Below are 14,197 nucleotides of genomic sequence, written 5' to 3'. Positions count from 1 at the left end.
AAAAAAAAAAAAAAAAAAAAAGTTATTTATTATTATTATTTTTGGGTGTTTGTGAATGGGCTTTGCGCTCACGTCCCTTTCATGACCATGAAGCATGGGAATATATTTAGGGTTTTGGTTTTGATGTTGCTTTTCATGTATTCTTCTCTCAAATTCCAATATTTTTATTTTATTTTATTATTATTTTCCTCAATAAACTTAAAATATTTTATTTCATTACTAGTTATTAAACATTGCATAAAGTTCGGGCAACAATTAAATTTAATTTTTTCATATCAAACGCTCGTCACATCTCTATAAAACAAACATCTATTTTTCACTCATTTAATTTTAACTTATAATTTTTGTTCTCGAGTTCTACCATTTCAACCCTCTTAAAATTCCGATAACGCGTATTTATATCTCATTTGAAAATTTCGTAGAATATTTTATATATATTAAAGTAAGGTAAAGCTCTCTCAAGACGCCACGTGTTAAAACGGGTTTAAAATCCAATAATAATATTAATATTATTATTTATACTCAATTATTGGACCTAATTTTATTTACACATTCGGCCCAATGGACCGTACAGCCACCGTACTTATTCCATTTCACCACAGTAAATGAACGCCGATGTACGCATTTACCCCTCACCTCACGTAACGCTGCCAGAATTCACACATAAGAGGTAAATATTATAAATTTTAATTATAAAATGATTATAATTTCAATTATTGATGACTGATTTTTTTTTCTAATTTATATTTAATGATTATTTATAAATATTTGTATTGATTGTATTGATGTGAGAGGTTTCACTTGGATAGGAAATATAATATAAAGTTTTTTTTAATTAATTATTTTATTAGATATACAAAAATATGCATTGACCATAGGAATAATGATAAATAATAATAATATAATAATAATAAAAATAAAATGTCAATTAAATGTCATAAAAGCTGCATTACCATCCATGTCCCCTATCAAATCAAAACAGGTATTGTCCTCCTCCTTCATTTAATGCCCATTTATTTACCTTCCTCTGTCATTTTTTTTAACCCCGGCTATGCTTTTTTACCCTAAGCTTATCTCTTCAAATTTACCTTTTACATTTTACATTATTTTATATCTTTTTTCTTTTTCTTTTTTGTTATATAAAACAAACATATTTTCCTCTCTATTTTTATGCAAAGAGGAGACACAAAGTGGGATGGTTGGATAAAAGGATAAAAGGGGAAATTATGTGGGCCTTTATTCGAGTAAGGTCAAAGTCAAATATTATATTCTTCGACCCGTTATTTATTTTTTATAAATTTTATTGTCAAATGTTGGGCATCTTATTAGCTTGTTAACGTATCATCGTCAGTATCACAATTTTAAAACACGTCTTTTAGAGTTACGCAGCGGAATCGATACTCATCTAGATACTATTCTCTTTGAACTTTTTCTTCTGGGCTTCCCTATTACGCGTCTACTAAGGGAGATGTTTTCACACTTTGATAAGAAAACATCTTATTAGCCTGTTACCTATCATCGTCAGTCTCACAGTTTTAAAACGTGTCTTTCAGAGTTACGCAGTGGAACCAGTACTCATCCAGATATTGTTATCTTTGGGCTTTCCTTCTAGGCTCCCCCATTACGTGTCTGCTAGAGAGAGGTTTCGACACCCTTATAAGAAATTTTTTGTTCCCCTCTCCGTTCGATGCTGGATCTCACATTCCACCTCCTTGGGGTCTAGCGTTCTCGCTGGCACATTGTCCAGTGTTTGGCTCTGATACCGTTTGTAATAGCTCAAGCCCACCGCTAGTAGATATTGTCCACTTTGGCTCATGATGTATCGTCGTCAGCCTCACAATTTTAAAATACGACTACTAGAGAAAGATTCTTAATACATGGTAAATTCTAAAATTTTTACCTATATATATATTTATTATTATTTTTGTTAATTGAATAATATTTTGAAAGTAGGTTAGGGCAAATGGGCTTATGGTTAAAGGCTAGTTGAAATAGGCCCAATACAAAAAAGTATAAATATTATTTTAAAAACTTTTTAAATTTTAGATTTATTATTAAAACTATATATTTATTTATGATATTTTTAAGCGAATTTCTGGCTGGCATGAATCATGAATGTTTGGAATTGGATTTAACTTTTATGAAAAACCCTAAGCCCCTCTGGACCTGTCGGGAAAAGCAGGGCTTCATTTTCTATTTTCTAGATTTTTGGAAGCCCGATCTCCCGATCAACGCACACTCGCCAGCTTCGTGCTTCTGATTTTTGCTCGGTAATGCTCTCTCTTTCTCCAATCCTTGCTTCTCTGCTACTCATACTATTTCCTGGATTTTGCGTTTCAATTTTAGGAATGTACTCGATTTTGGCAAGTTCTGACGTTGTTTGAGCAAGGAAATCATTGCGTTGTTTGATTTGGAGTTGAGTTGATACGTAGACCTTCAATTGTGTGTCTGATTTGTGATGAATTGATGAATTGATGAATTCATGAATTCATGAATTTTCTCCCTTATTTCTCATCTATTGTTGTGATGGAGAGGAGTTTGTCATTTTTTTCCTCTCTGGATTCTGGTTGATTGATTTTAAAGGTCTTTGTTGGTTAATTTGCTTCAGATTGGAGTTGCTTTGTGATGAAAAAGGCTATGAAATGGAGTGATGAAGAGGACAAGTCGTCATCTATAGAGTCGTCTTTATCACAGTCGGATTCAGACGCTGATGAGGATAGTGGCGAGAATAAAAGCAAACTTTCGAGTTAAAGCTGGTTGGTCCTCTAAAGAAAAAGACACTGGAGGTTATAATTGCTTTCCTGGGAATATTTCTAGTACTCCTCAATTTGACATTTTAATCTTAAAGCTTCATGGAATCCATTTAATCGTTTGTCTCTCTGTTTTGCGTTTTCAGTAAATAAAGCAAACCGTATTATGTCAGAAAGTAATGTAAAAAGTAATCCATGCACTGATACGAGGGTCTTCCCTACATGCTACATTTTGTTTGAAAAGCATATCCTAGCTTTTGGTCTGAGTATATACTCTCAACTGTTAGCTTGATAGAATATAAGATGGAAGTCATTGGTTATGTCTTACAGTTATGAGTATGTTAAGTTTTCCCGAGTTCATTTACGTTGAATTGATCGGATTAAGCTCGCTTAAACGTATATACAAATGCATAACTTGTTTTGGTTTATTTACTAATATTGAAGAAACTCTCTTCAAATAGAAAGAAGACTTTTGTGTGGCCTTTTGACTAATATGGGAAGAGTTGGGATTTTAAATGTATCTGTGGCCTTTTAAATATTCTCAATCTTTAAGTCTATTGAACATGGAGGGGCTAGTGGCTTGGATGTGAACAAAAGAAAACAACCAATTAAATGTAGTTCAATGCGGTGTAGTATTTGCAACATCTCTATATTCTAAATATGATAAAGAAGGCAATTTGCTTCTTCATTTCTCTGTTGATGTTATTACATGTTTACAGGCAAATCTGGAAAGCAGAAGAGCATTGCTGTGGACTTTGATACACTGAAACGCCACGGCTACAAAGGCGGTCCATCAATCTTGTAGCTGCCTATAAAAACAGCCCAAGCCCATCTCTAGTAGATATTGTCCACTTTAGCTTGTTACGTATTGCCGTCAGCCTCACGGTTTTAAAACACATCTACTAGGGGGAGATTTCTACACCCGTATAAAGAGTGCTTCATTCCACTCTCCAACCGATATGGGATCTTAGAATGCCACCCCTAGAAGAGAATGAGAAGCAAGATTGGTCACGGTCTACTGGTAGGAAGACTCGGGAAAACAGAGACACTGAAGAATCGTATGAAGAGAGACAGAAAACAAGAGCTGCATTCGAAAATAGAGAGCAGCTGCTAACCGTGCAAACTCGGGAGGAGAAGAATAATGTTTCCTTCTCCCAGAAGGAAAAGAGGAAAAGAGAGCCCGGTCGGGCAGGCAGGGGGGAAAGGCTATGTAGAGAAAGAAAAGAGAATGTTGAGGGAATGCAAACCCATGCAATCAGCTGTTCTAACAAAGCATTCACATGAATGCAAATCCATGCAACAAACAAAATATAATTACAGGTTCACATTTCATTATTCAGTATTTGATTCAAGTTCAGACTATAAAACCTTGAGAATTGTATTCTGTGAATCAATGAATTCTTCTATAATGGATCATCTGTTTGCCAATGTCTTCTCCCAGTCCCAACCATCTTCATCTGCAAGTAAATGGCAGGCATAGTGAATGGCATCGAGAAACTAAGGACCACGAGGCTTGCCGAAGCAGAAACAACGAGATGCCTGGTCTTCGGGTATCATGCCACCTCCCTTGCTTGTATCAATGGCTTCCAACAATTTTACAACCTCATCCATGTCAGGTCGCCTTTCTGGATTTGCATCCCAACATCTTCTCATGATATTTGCCAAGGAACTCGGGCAACATCGAGGGATTTCTGGTCGTAAATTCTGTTGCAAAGAGTGTTTATATTTATGGTGTGAAGAATGAAAAGTCACAACCTTTAGAAGAAATCAACATACCTGCTGCACAACTGCAGATGAGACTTCAGCAAAACTGAGATCTGGGTAAGGCATATCGCAACAATATGTTTCCCACAAACATATACCAAAACTATACACATCACATTTACGATTATAAGGCTTGCCATCAAGGACCTGTAGAAGAAATCTTGTCAAAATTACAATTCAAATGAGAATTGGATCTGTTAAGGTCAAGCATTCTATGACTAAGAAACCTCTGGGGCCATGTAACCAAGGGTGCCAGTCTCTCCAGTCATATCCCTTGGGTTCTGTGCTTCGACTCGGGCGACGCCAAAATCAACGATTTTCAGAGTCTTCTGAGCATCTAGCAGCACATTTTCTGTTTTGATATCACGGTGTACAATCTTTTTGGAGTGTAGATAGCTCAAACTGCAAGATCAAAATATGCAATAGCCTCAAAACTCAAATCCAAAACATTGGCATATTGGAATGATTTGTAAATGTTTACTTACCCTCTAGAAAGATCCAAAACAAGTTGAATTACAACCTTAAGTGCAAGTTTCTTTTTCCTATTTTTTATTAAAAATCCCTTTAGTGTTCCTCCTGGAAGATACTCAACAACAACGCAGCAAGCCCTTGAAGGAAAAGATTGGTTACCATCACTTGATGAGTTTTGTGAAGGGATTTTAAGGTTGTACGTCCCCATTGATGCTCCAAAAAACTGCATGAGAAACGTTATGTTATTATTTGATCCTCACATATCAAGCACAGTGAATAAATAAAACGAAAATTTCTCTCTAGCAGACACGTTTTAAAATTTTGAGGGGAAGCTCGGGAGGAAAAACCCAAAGAGGACAATATCTGCCAGTGGTGGCTGGGGCCCTTACAAATGGTATCAAATCTAGCCATCGGGCGATATGCCAACGAGGAGGCTATACCCCGAAGAGGGGTGAACACCATGCAATGTGCCAGCGAGGACGCTGGGCCCCGAAGGAGGTGAATTGTGAGATTCCACATCGATCGAAGAGGGGAACGAAGCATTCTTTATAAAAGTGTGAAAACCTCTCTCTAATAGACGCGTTTTAAAACCTTGAGGGAAAGTCCGAAAAGAAAAGCCCAAACAAAATCCACTAGCGGTGGACTTACATAAAGTTAAAAACAAGAACTCCAGAGAACGAAAAAAAAAAACTAAAAACTAAAAACTAAAAATTTTCAGCTGGAGCAACTTGAATGGATTCTTATTCTGAACGTTAGGTTAGAGGTCGAATCATGCCGATGAAACAACTTATACTTTGAAGCATCTAAACATTTAGAATAGTGTAAGAATCAAAGGTAAAGAATCACATCCATCTCTGTTAGCATAATCTCTAAGCTGTTTAATGAAAAAGTAGAGAACAGCATCACAATAAGAATGAATGGTTTGATTTGTTTGACATAGTATAATACCATAATCTGCATGTAAACGCCTTCAGAAGTCGTACCTTTGCAACATTGGGATGGTCAAGCTTATGCCAAACAGCAACTTCCTGGCGAAAAGATGTTCGAAGAGCAGCAATTTCAGCGACTGAGGAGACACCGTCCTCCCCCCAATCAAGCACTTTCACTGCAATATTCAGAATATCACCATAAAAGCTATATACAAAGCAAGAACTCTTGCTATAGTCTTTTATGTGTGGAGCTGAAATTACTTCCAAAATGTTATCAATTCTATTGTATCTCGATCAGATTTAAGGTAAACTAGAATCTAAACTAGCTACAACATCGGTTGAGGAAAACTAGAATCTAAACTAGCTACAACATCGGTTGAGGAGAAGAACTAAGCATGATTTATACGGGTGTGGAAACTTTTTCCTAACAGACGCGTTTTAAAAGCCTTGAAAGGAAGCCCTGAAAAGGAAAGCTCAAAGAAAACAATATATATGTTAGCGGTAGGCTTGGGCTGTTACAAATGATATCAAAGTCAGACATTGGGCGATGTGCCAACGATAAGGCTAAGCCTCGAAAGGGGTAGACACGAGGCGGTGTGCCAGCAAGGACGCTGAGCTCTGAAGGGGGTGGATTTGGGGGGTCCCAATTGATTGGAGAAGAGAACGAGTGCCAGCAAGAATGCTAGGCCCTGGAGGGGTGGATTGTGAGATCTCACATCGGTTTGGAGAGGAGAACAAAACATTCTTTATAAGGGGGTGGAAACCTCTCTCTAGCATAGACACTTTAAAAATCTTGAGAGGAAGTCCAAAAGGGAATGTCCAAAAAGAACAATCTCGACTAGCGGTGGGTTTGAGGTGTTATACTATCACCTTCAAAAAGTTGCATATGTGAATATAAAACTACCTGCAGGGATGATTTGGCTAATAGGTACATGCAAACAAGAGGACGGGAAGAAAAAAAAGGCATTATTCACAACTAAATCGAACAAAGATGGACCCTCTTCATCAATTGAGAACTGTTCATATCTAATGTTCATCTACACAACGAAAAATACACTAAAAAGAGGCTGAAATTACCTGCAACATCATTGCCATCATAATTTCCTCTGTAAATGGTACCAAAAGTTCCATGAGCTTTGACGTATCTGATATCAAGTTTAGACAAGTCAATCTCCCATTCTTCCTTTTTGGCAGGCACTTCCCTGTCCCTCGACCAAGCCCTGCTCAAGTGCTTGTCCAGCTGAATATCCCAATTCTTGAAATCAATCTTATCCGCTCGAAAAACCATATCCTTACTGCTTTTGCTTCCTGTCTCCAATTTTGAACCCAGATCCTTCTCTCCGGGATTACTAGTCTTACCGGAAACAATGTCCGCCACTTGATTACCGGAGTTCTTACCCGCCGGAGCATCACTGGCCTCGCCCGCATTTACTAAATCCATGTTTCAATACTTATGGACAGATAGCTTGAAAGTAAAGAGGAAAAAAGAAACAAAGGAAGTCTAAACCCACTGGGGACTTTTCACAAACACATAGAAGGCATAAAAACCAGACCAAGAAATTTGTTCAAAAAACTTGATGAAGATGAGTAGAAGAAAAAAATCAATGAGTATATATATATATATATAAATAAGAATCAACTACGGAATTCAAACGCTAAGTAAAATAATTGAGTACTGGAAGATTAAAATCTCGATAAACTACGAACTGTTCGAGGCAGCCCACGAACCAGAGAGGTGAAAACTGCAAAATTTGATCATCATCGATCAGATTCTACAAATTCAGGCGATAAAACAGCCCGGAGAATCCGACCCAGATGAAGAATTGCAAAGAATCGTAAAGAAAACAATGATAATCAGAAGAAACAAAGCAAAAACGTCGACGGAAGTCAAAACTAATACCGAAAACAAAAGAAACAGAGAGAACAGAGAGAACAGAGAGACAATAGTGATGAAATGAATTGGTGGAAGAAAAGAAGGGCGCGTGGTGGGTTTTGTGGACAGCAATTTATAGAGGAAAGAATTGGAAAGTACATTGAGAGAATCAGAACAAAAGTGGATTGATGGGGCATCGCAAAATCGATTAAATGGAAAATTGGGGCAAAAAAAAATGGAGATTTTTAATTAATTAATATTAATTATTATTATTTTTTCTGAAAAAGATGAATAATTAATGGAAATTCTTTCAGATTTTTGAATGCCAAAACAAAAAGAACAACGAAGAACGAGGCCGTTTGATACGCCACGCTTTGCCTTCAACGGATTTAACGGTATTTGATTTTATTTTGGTTTATTAATTAATTTTGGATGTGTCGTACAAAATTCGGTTTGTTTAGTGAAATTCCGAAAATGACCCTATTGTTATATTCATCTTTATTATTACAAATATTTTTATAAAAGTAAATATTGTATTATTAATAATAAAATGACTTAATTGTCCTTTTTATTTAAATAATTTGGTTGAATAAGAAATTTGGGTCAATTTCGTTATTTATAAATTAATGATGATGTCACGTATTATTAAATTGGGACCAATTATAAATTGACGTGTAACAAACAAAATGAAAGCTTTAGTCATCGGGTATAAAAGTCAAGTTTGAGATGAGGTTTTTGTTCTTCGACTTGTTTCTTTCAGCTCATTTGCAATCATTTTGCGTCATGTGATCTTTGCCTTTCACTATACCATTGCCCGTCCTCCTTTTAACCTTTGACCACAACGTCTTCATTCTCCATCGTTGTAATGCTAGTACCATCGTTCTTTGCTGCACGAAACTTTTAGAGTAATCGCTGTAACATGACGTGTAGCATGGTAAACTTCGTTGTTGTTATCTTAGATTTCTATCACTGCAACGTAGCATTGGGTGCAATGATCTTCGTTGTTTCCATCTCGAATTCATATCACTACAGTGTGACTATTGACGTGGTGCTCTTTATCATTGTCATTTCGAGTTAGTATTGTTGTTGCTTGTTTTTCGTGCAAATGGCGAGGAGGTCATCACAAGGGTTGCGTTAAAGTCTCGATTTATCTAGTTTTTGAATGATTTTATGTTCCTCAACGACGCACGTTAAAAATTAACTTACAAAGTGGGTGAGGGGTATAAATGGAATTTGACTAAAAAAATGGATCCTAAGCATATTCTTTTTTTTTTTTTTGACAAAATTTGGATTATTCAAGCATAATGCCTCCAAAATTCATATCCTTTTAAATCTTTTATTAACCTTTTCTTTTATTTTTAGAGAATTTTTTTAAAACTTTTCTAGAAGCGTGAATTTGGACCTCAAAATTTTATTCTAAAAAATTATATTTATTGGATTCAATCAGTTATAATTTCAGGTCACATTAGACTTTTATGAAATTTAACCGTTTCGAAGAATTCATTCAATGATTGATCTTGTTCATTTATTTATTAAGAGTTCGATTTATGTGAAAGTTATTGGACTTTGGATCATTTTTAAGTTACATGTCTAGATGAATGTATCGAAAGTCTAGTATAAGCTAAAATTGTAACGCTTATCCAAATTTAACGATCAGATTTGATGAAATAGAAAATTTTGGGAAACAAAATAAATTGACCTACCTACCAAAATTGATTTTTTAAATATAAAAAAGGTTTAAAATGCAAACAGATAAACAACACACCTACTACCATTAATAGCAAAGTATCAACCTAATCTCAGATATTGTCCTCTTGAATTTTTCCTTTCAGGCTTCTCCTCAAAATTTTTAAAATGTCTCTTACCACCAAATAGAAAGAACCCTTAATGAATGATGTCATTTTCATTCATGGATTATATTTAATAATGGTCAAATAGTAACAACATGCGCCATCAATGACATTTTTCGATGTGGAATCCGATAAAAGAAAGTCCAAATAGAATAATATTTATTAGAGGTGGACTTGGGTGACATAAGTAATCCATAATATGGTTGAAAAAATGGGAAAGTTTTGGATGAAAATGAAATTCATTAATTTTCACAATATTCTAATCATTCAAGAAATGAGATGAATTAAAAAAACATGTTTATCAAATAAATGATCTAAAACGAAGAACGGAACAACTCAAACCAGCTCAACTTTATACCTGAGTCAGCAAATTTCAGAATCTAATCCATTGGGTCGGTTTTAAAATCTCTTTTTTAAGAAAAAAAATATGTATGAAGACATTTTGATGAACTTAGCAAAGCCAAAAGTGTTGACCTCTCCTCACAAACTCTTTAAGAATCTCCAATCTTCTCAAACTCTTTCCATCAATGCTTTCAATTTTGGTATTGATGCTCTATTTTTTTGACTGCCTAACCTTTGGCCAAGTTCATCCTAACAACGACCACTTTAAAACCCCAAAGGAAAAAAAAAAACCTTTTTTGGGTTCGACCATGAATTTTTATACATATTTCGTTTCGGTTCTTAAACTTTTCCCGTTTTAGTCCTCGAGTTTCATTTTGATTTCTGAACTTCCCCTAACAAAATTTACAAAAATCTAAACTCTTCATAAATGATGAAGTACATGAACAGTCAACATCTTGCTATATAATTTGCACAACCTACAACTCAAATCAATTTTGAACAAAGAATTATATTTATTTCATAGAGTTGGTTGGATGAACACGGCAGAAACAGTAAGTGAGTGGACGTTATATGGTCGATGAAATTGAGAGGTTCTTTGAAAAGTTGTTGTAGACTTTGAATTGAATGTGATTACTGTTCAGCAAAGGGTATACTCAATAAACACAAAACAAGTTTCCATATTGTGTACTCTATAAGCTCTTCTCCTCAAATGGAAACTCAATAATTCCATTGAATTCAAAAATCTGTGGTTGTGCAAAACAACGATACTTCTGTTTCGTAATCTTATATATAGAAACCTAAACCTAATTTCTGCCTTTTTCGGCTCATTTCATGTACGATCTTCAAACAAAAATTCTCTAAAAAAAATTAAATCGGCCCCAATTGGTTTGAGTCTAAAAAATATGATTCTAGATATGAAAGAAATATGAATAAACTAAGACTACATTCAAACGAGAGAGTGATCATGAAAAGATGAAATCATGACTAAGAAAGTCTTAAAAGAATCAATATTTACTGCCTATACAAACCAAATGTAATTTTCTTTTTGGTAGCTCAATCAGTTAAGCGTATTTCAATATAATGTTACAATAAAACATACTAGAAAGGTTTACGGGAATATCTCTAAATTTAATAGGAAATTTTGTAAGGTTAAAGAACAACATGGTGATAAAAAAATAAAAAATAAAATAAAAAGAATAATTGTTCCTTCAATTTTAACATGCATCTCTCCATCTTCAGGAAGTTCAGACACCATTGAAACACAAATCTAATAGCGAAGTACAGTACTGATTCTTGAATGTTAATTCTTTAGAGAAAAAATTGACAAATGGAAGAGAACGAACAACGTACACAATGATAGTAAAAAAAAGATTATCACAGGTCTTACCAATCTAAGAGAGAGACTAGATTCCTCTTATAGATGATAGGATAAAACTCGATCTAATTTCTTTAAAGTATGTTGTTAACTCCATTAATTTAATATCCAAGATTAACTTATCACATAATCCTTATATAACTACAAAATGTTGTTTCACATTAGTATTCAACGAATCATTGACAAGAAGTTATTCAACACAAAATTGAAAGATCGATCGAAAATCAAGTAACATTTTGAAATATAGGTAGGAACTTAGTAAATATAATCATGAAAGTTTTAACTATCTATTTAGAACCTTTGGAAATATAAAAACTAAATAAACAATTTTGAAAGTTTCAAGACTTACGAGGCTAAAAATTCCAAACGCCTAGGTCAAAGCATCATGTTATGCAAAAACCTGCCACGACTGATTAGAATCACGATCATGCGTAATAATATTATAAGTGGGAAAAGTAGCCAGGGGAGAGGGAGAGATAATGTATTAAATTAACAAGTGATGTTTTTTTATTGAGTCACAATGATCATATACAACATTTATTTTAATTGAACAGAGGTGACAGCACAACAACCCCTTCAATGGTCGTCATAGCATGAAGAAGCTAAAATGAGCCGTACCTTGACATTGTCAGGAAAGAAGACGTTCCATTATTTCTAGTTTTTCTGCAGAAACCACAATTTATTTCAACTTCTAATCAAACTCAGTCTAACAATTCAAGAAATGATATTACAAGCCAATTGGAAAGAGGTACTAACATTTGAAGACAATTAAAAGCCACATTTAAGATGACAGATGTGGCCAATATACTAATCAAAGAGAGATGCTACTCTTCTGAGAAATGGTATGAGGCTAAATTCTTCAAGTTAGCAATGTATATTTTATCTACAAAACTATATCGATGAACTCTCTCATTAAAGAAATTTAGACTACAGGTTGATGGCTTAGGCATTTATGTAAAAGAAAATAATTCAATTTGAGTTGTTAAATACGTGTACCTCAATATCCATGCTATTAAGCCCACCAGCTGTGCAAGTAAAATACAAGAAAATGCCCCCTTTTTTTCTTTTTCTCTATTCTCTCCTCCTATCATCTCTCCAACAAAAAGATCGAATAAACAGAGTTTTGTTTGTACCTCCCTTTTCTAGGAGAAAATGGGATTTTGTTGGATTTACTTTCTTTTTCTCCGGAGGGTGGATATAATGACAGTTCTACTAGCACTGCACTTGGAACATGTAAAACAATACTAAAGAAAGCGCTAATCTCCTTTACAGCCCCTTCAATAAACCTTCTATGATTACGGATCCAAAGGTGCCGAAATAATCCCCTAGTAGCATTAAACCAGACTGTTCTTCCACACGCAAACAGGAAACCGATTTGACACAGACGATCATCACTATTCACAGGACACACAATGACGGAGAGATCACAAAAAGAACTTGCAACTCTAGGAATGGGGGATCTCCAAAGGTTCTTACAGAAGACTATTCTAGTAAAGAGACTTGATTTCTTCTTAGTGAGATTTCTGGAGTAAGATTTTCATTTGACAGTTGAGTTGTGGAGTCGTCAAGGAAAAAAATTCTACCTAAATGGGTGTGGGTGTAGAAGAACCACTCCCCAAGATTTGACCAACTGGAGAGTCCATATCAGCATTGGAATGTCCTAAAGAAGGAAGGTCAAATGAAGTAACTAAAATGGAGCTCAATCCCTGGAGAATAATTTCAAGCTTTTGAAAGTAACTCCTACGATCACTGAAAATCAAACTCACCTTATACCAGATAATAATCCTAGCTTTGATAACCTAGATTTTCCCATTGCCAATTATGAGGTAAGAACTGCACTCAACAAGACCCCAATACCCTATGAACAATTTCGTTTCCTATAAAGTATTGTCCCCAGACTTTTCAAGTTTCCACAACGAATCTAGACAGCATTCAAATATCCAAAGTATTCACGATGCCTTGCAACATTCAATATGAAGCCTCAAGCTAACCCTAACTTTGATACCAAGACTTGCCACTTGCCAAACCTAAGGAGTTGAGAACTTGCAGTCAACAAGAGCCCATAAACAACTTCATTTCCTATAAAATATTCTCCCAAATTTTCAAGTTTCCGCAACAGAGAGTAACACCAACTTACCTATAGGAAATAAATTTGAAAAAATTAATCCGACTTTAACCATTAAACATTAAATACAGAGGTGATGGGAACCTTGAGGGTACAAAATTAGGCTGGTTGCAAAATCAGTTATGATATGCTTATTGCTTATTATGTTTCATTATAATCTAAATGCATTCATCTAAGTCTCCCACAAAAAAGATAATCAATATAGTCCATGAAATAGTTCTAAAGGTAAATAGCTTACCTTGACACTAAACAAAATACTCCCATCAGAAACCTGCTGACCTGCTGCAACATGTAGGCCATGGATTTGTCCAGCAATGGGAGCTTTCACAACGTGCTGAAAATTCAAGAGTGGAATATTAGAACTGCAATTGGTGGAAAGAGAGTTACTGAACATTAAAATACACACGGTTCAGTTGCAAACCTCCATTTTCATTGCTTCAAGGACCAACACAGATTGCCCTTCTCCAACTTGATCACCATTTTTCACTAGAACCTTGACCACCAAACCAGCCATGGGAGCAACAACAGTTCCTTCGGGGTGGTGGGATGCTGCCTCAAAACCAGGCTTATGTTGTGATTCATCTTCTTCTGATAAATTTACCCCCAACTTCTGTTTGAAGTGATGATGTTGTGACCCATGCCATATATGTACATGCTTTGTCTGATCCTGAACTCAAAAAATTTCCAATGAAGAATACAGAAGGAGAGTGGGGGGGGG

General features: G+C 35.2%; 2 protein-coding genes, 1 long non-coding RNA gene and 1 pseudogene across 5 annotated transcripts in view; 2 read left to right on the top strand and 2 right to left on the bottom strand.

The window, feature by feature from the left end:
- The first annotated feature begins 2,091 nt into the window (after positions 1-2,091).
- Positions 2,092-3,648, top strand: LOC111460913 (annotated as a pseudogene).
- Positions 3,649-3,975: 327 nt separating this feature from the next.
- LOC111460914 lies at positions 3,976-5,086 on the top strand. The gene is made up of 3 exons (XR_002713492.1): positions 3,976-4,070; positions 4,225-4,300; positions 4,367-5,086. It is a non-coding gene; the product is annotated as an uncharacterized LOC111460914 (long non-coding RNA).
- On the bottom strand, positions 4,046-7,985 carry LOC111460911 (serine/threonine-protein kinase HT1-like). Of its 2 annotated transcripts, XM_023104277.1 has the most exons (7): positions 7,815-7,985; positions 6,992-7,656; positions 5,969-6,090; positions 5,000-5,208; positions 4,742-4,916; positions 4,527-4,661; positions 4,046-4,454 (listed from the first exon to the last, which is right to left on the bottom strand). In XM_023104277.1, exons 2-7 carry the CDS (start codon positions 7,353-7,355, stop codon positions 4,248-4,250), a joined length of 1,212 nt encoding a protein of 403 aa, XP_022960045.1. In that variant the 5' UTR covers positions 7,356-7,656; positions 7,815-7,985; the 3' UTR covers positions 4,046-4,247. The 2 variants fall into 2 exon arrangements, with proteins under 2 accessions (XP_022960045.1, XP_022960044.1); XM_023104276.1 differs by having other exon boundaries at positions 6,992-7,985.
- A 3,829-nt stretch (positions 7,986-11,814) lies between these two features.
- The window catches only part of LOC111460955 (methylcrotonoyl-CoA carboxylase subunit alpha, mitochondrial), an 11,066-nt gene continuing 8,683 nt past the window's right edge, over positions 11,815-14,197 (bottom strand). Inside the window, exons 14-16 of one of the 2 annotated variants that reach the window (XM_023104339.1) lie at positions 13,901-14,146; positions 13,718-13,813; positions 11,815-12,017 (exon numbers count right to left, since the gene is read on the bottom strand). In XM_023104339.1, coding sequence (XP_022960107.1) covers positions 12,009-12,017; positions 13,718-13,813; positions 13,901-14,146 — 351 coding nt within the window. In that variant the 3' untranslated portion in view covers positions 11,815-12,008. Of the gene's footprint in view, positions 12,018-13,717; positions 13,814-13,900 lie in introns of those variants that run through there. The other variant, XM_023104340.1, reaches the window with a different exon arrangement.

The sequence above is a fragment of the Cucurbita moschata genome, unplaced genomic scaffold, assembly GCF_002738365.1.
Source record: "Cucurbita moschata cultivar Rifu unplaced genomic scaffold, Cmos_1.0 Cmo_Scf00024, whole genome shotgun sequence".
NCBI lineage: Eukaryota > Viridiplantae > Streptophyta > Magnoliopsida > Cucurbitales > Cucurbitaceae > Cucurbita > Cucurbita moschata.
The sequence above is the reverse complement of the archived record's forward strand: the minus strand, read 5'-3'. Positions and strand labels throughout refer to the sequence as shown.

Excerpts from the sequence above, each read along its gene's own strand:
- LOC111460911 (XM_023104276.1), bottom strand. The coding sequence starts at position 7,355 with ATGGATTTAGTAAATGCGGGCGAGGCCAGTGATGCTCCGGCGGGTAAG. Across the intron at positions 6,091-6,991 it reads TGATGGCAATGATGTTGCAG|TGAAAGTGCTTGATTGGGGG; the intron begins GTAATTTCAGCC and ends TGAATATTGCAG. Across the intron at positions 4,662-4,741 it reads TTGGTTACATGGCCCCAGAG|GTCCTTGATGGCAAGCCTTA; the intron begins GTTTCTTAGTCA and ends TTTCTTCTACAG.